Here is a 1,924-nt window from a genome sequence, read left to right on the forward strand (position 1 = left end):
CATTGCAATGTTTGCGATGTCTATTCAAAGCCAATCAACTCCAAGATGACACGTAAACCAAAACCTCATTTCTGAAACACATCATTTTTATTAAAATCCTTATAAAAAAAAATCGGGTTATTTACCCACCATCGCGCAGCTTCACTGTTACTCACATAGTCATATGGGGTCTGACACGGCAGTCATAATGCTTTCGCCAAAACTGTCTCCTTCATTTTAAATTGGAAATATGTATATCTCCAGCTAAACGCTCCCGAAAGTTCTCTAGGTTGCAAACATTTGCCACAAAATATTTACAGGAAATAAAAACAAATGAAAAAAAGCTGAAAAGTTGCCAATGTTTATTCATGGCCATAAATATTTTTTCGGTCCATAAAAGAAGCAAGAAATTAAAATTTTCTATAATTATAAAGTGGTTCGTACGTGCTGATAACACGAAGGGACAAAAAAGAAAACATCTCTACAACCAACACACAACATACTTTACAAAAAAATTCACAAGAAGAGCATTGACATTCTTAATAAAATCTATAAGGGAGAGGTTTGGACCCAGTTCTCTTAACGAAAACATGTAAACACGGCGCACACATGAGCCCCGAATAAAAATGGTAGTATATATATGGGTCAAGCTGCAAAAATGAAAAGTCTTTTGTTTGTTTGTTTGTTGTTTTTTTTTTTCTTTTTCTTTTTTTTTACTTTGTGGTGAAACTCCCTATCCGTGCTCCCAAGCCAAGTCTCTACAATTTCTCTCACCAAGTCCACTGCTGCGTTTGCACCAAGTGATGTGCTGTGGGGAACTGTGGCGTGGCTGCGGCGCTGTACTGAGCGTTATACTGCATGTGTTGGAGTGACTGGGCACTATAAGCCGAGAAGGGGATCCCGGCCTGAAAAGTGGCCGCCAAGTCCTGAGCTTTAAGAGTGTGACAAGGCTTTCCATCCCTGACTAAGACGGGCACGGCCACCCGCCTGGGAGAAGGGAGATGGGTCACTTCCATACCTTTCTCGGCCCGGGCTCTCTTCATCTTATACCGGTGGTTCTGGAACCAGATCTTCACTTGGGTCGGGGTGAGGCGGATCAGGCTGGCCAGGTGTTCCCTCTCCGGGGCGGACAGGTACCTCTGCTGCCGGAACCGGCGTTCCAGCTCATAGGTCTGCGCCTTGGAAAACAACACCCTCCTTTTCCGCTTCTTGCCGGAGTCGCTGCCGCCGCTGCTGGAAGTTTCCTTGTCGTTGTCCGGCGATTCGTCGTCTGCGGACGGCTCCGGGGACTTGGCCGAGTCCTGAGAGCTGGCGGAGAGACCGTGCACTGCAGCAAAAGACAGGGGGTGGGAAAAAAAATGAGTCAAAATGTTGATGTAAAGTTCAAGCATGTGCGCATTTATCATAAGCACACACCCTATAGCCATCATGGAAAAGTTTTCATGAACTGGAAATTAATTGTGCTGCTGCACAATAAGTCTTATATTTTATTTATCAAAAAAGAGTTGGAAAAAAAAACAAAAAAAAAAAACAACGCAAGATGGACAATTTTCTTTTTAGTTGTTTTGCAAAGTTGAATAATAAAACAAAACGCAGGCATATTTGGCTGTAAATACATTTTTTTTTTTAACTCTTGGGTGCAGTTTAGGTGCAGAGAGCACAAAAAATGATTCATTAGCCCCAAATCTCCACAAGGAGGGCGAGTCACTGAAGCATCAAAACGTGCATTGTCTGCCTGTAAATCCTCACAGAATGCAGTCTAATATTTCACAACCTGGATATAGAATGGATAACTTACAGCCCCGCGTTTTCCACGATGCTTTATCGATCAGATTTCTTATGATAAGAAAAAAGAACCTGTGGTGAGCCGAAAACACTGCTTGCAATTGTTGAGCTTTAACGCCTCAAGACGAGCGTAGCAGTGCACGGTGCATAAAGATGAATA

General features: G+C 42.8%; 1 protein-coding gene across 1 annotated transcript in view; it reads right to left on the bottom strand.

The window, feature by feature from the left end:
- Positions 1-327: 327 nt before the first annotated feature.
- The window catches only part of nkx2.2a (NK2 homeobox 2a), a 2,249-nt gene continuing 652 nt past the window's right edge, over positions 328-1,924 (bottom strand). Inside the window, exon 2 of the mRNA XM_030044731.1 lies at positions 328-1,306. Within this exon, the coding sequence (XP_029900591.1) occupies positions 750-1,306 (557 nt within the window). The 3' untranslated portion in view covers positions 328-749. The remainder of the gene's footprint in view (positions 1,307-1,924) is intronic.

The sequence above is a fragment of the Myripristis murdjan genome, chromosome 22 (assembly GCF_902150065.1).
Source record: "Myripristis murdjan chromosome 22, fMyrMur1.1, whole genome shotgun sequence".
Taxonomy (NCBI): Eukaryota; Metazoa; Chordata; class Actinopteri; order Holocentriformes; family Holocentridae; genus Myripristis; species Myripristis murdjan.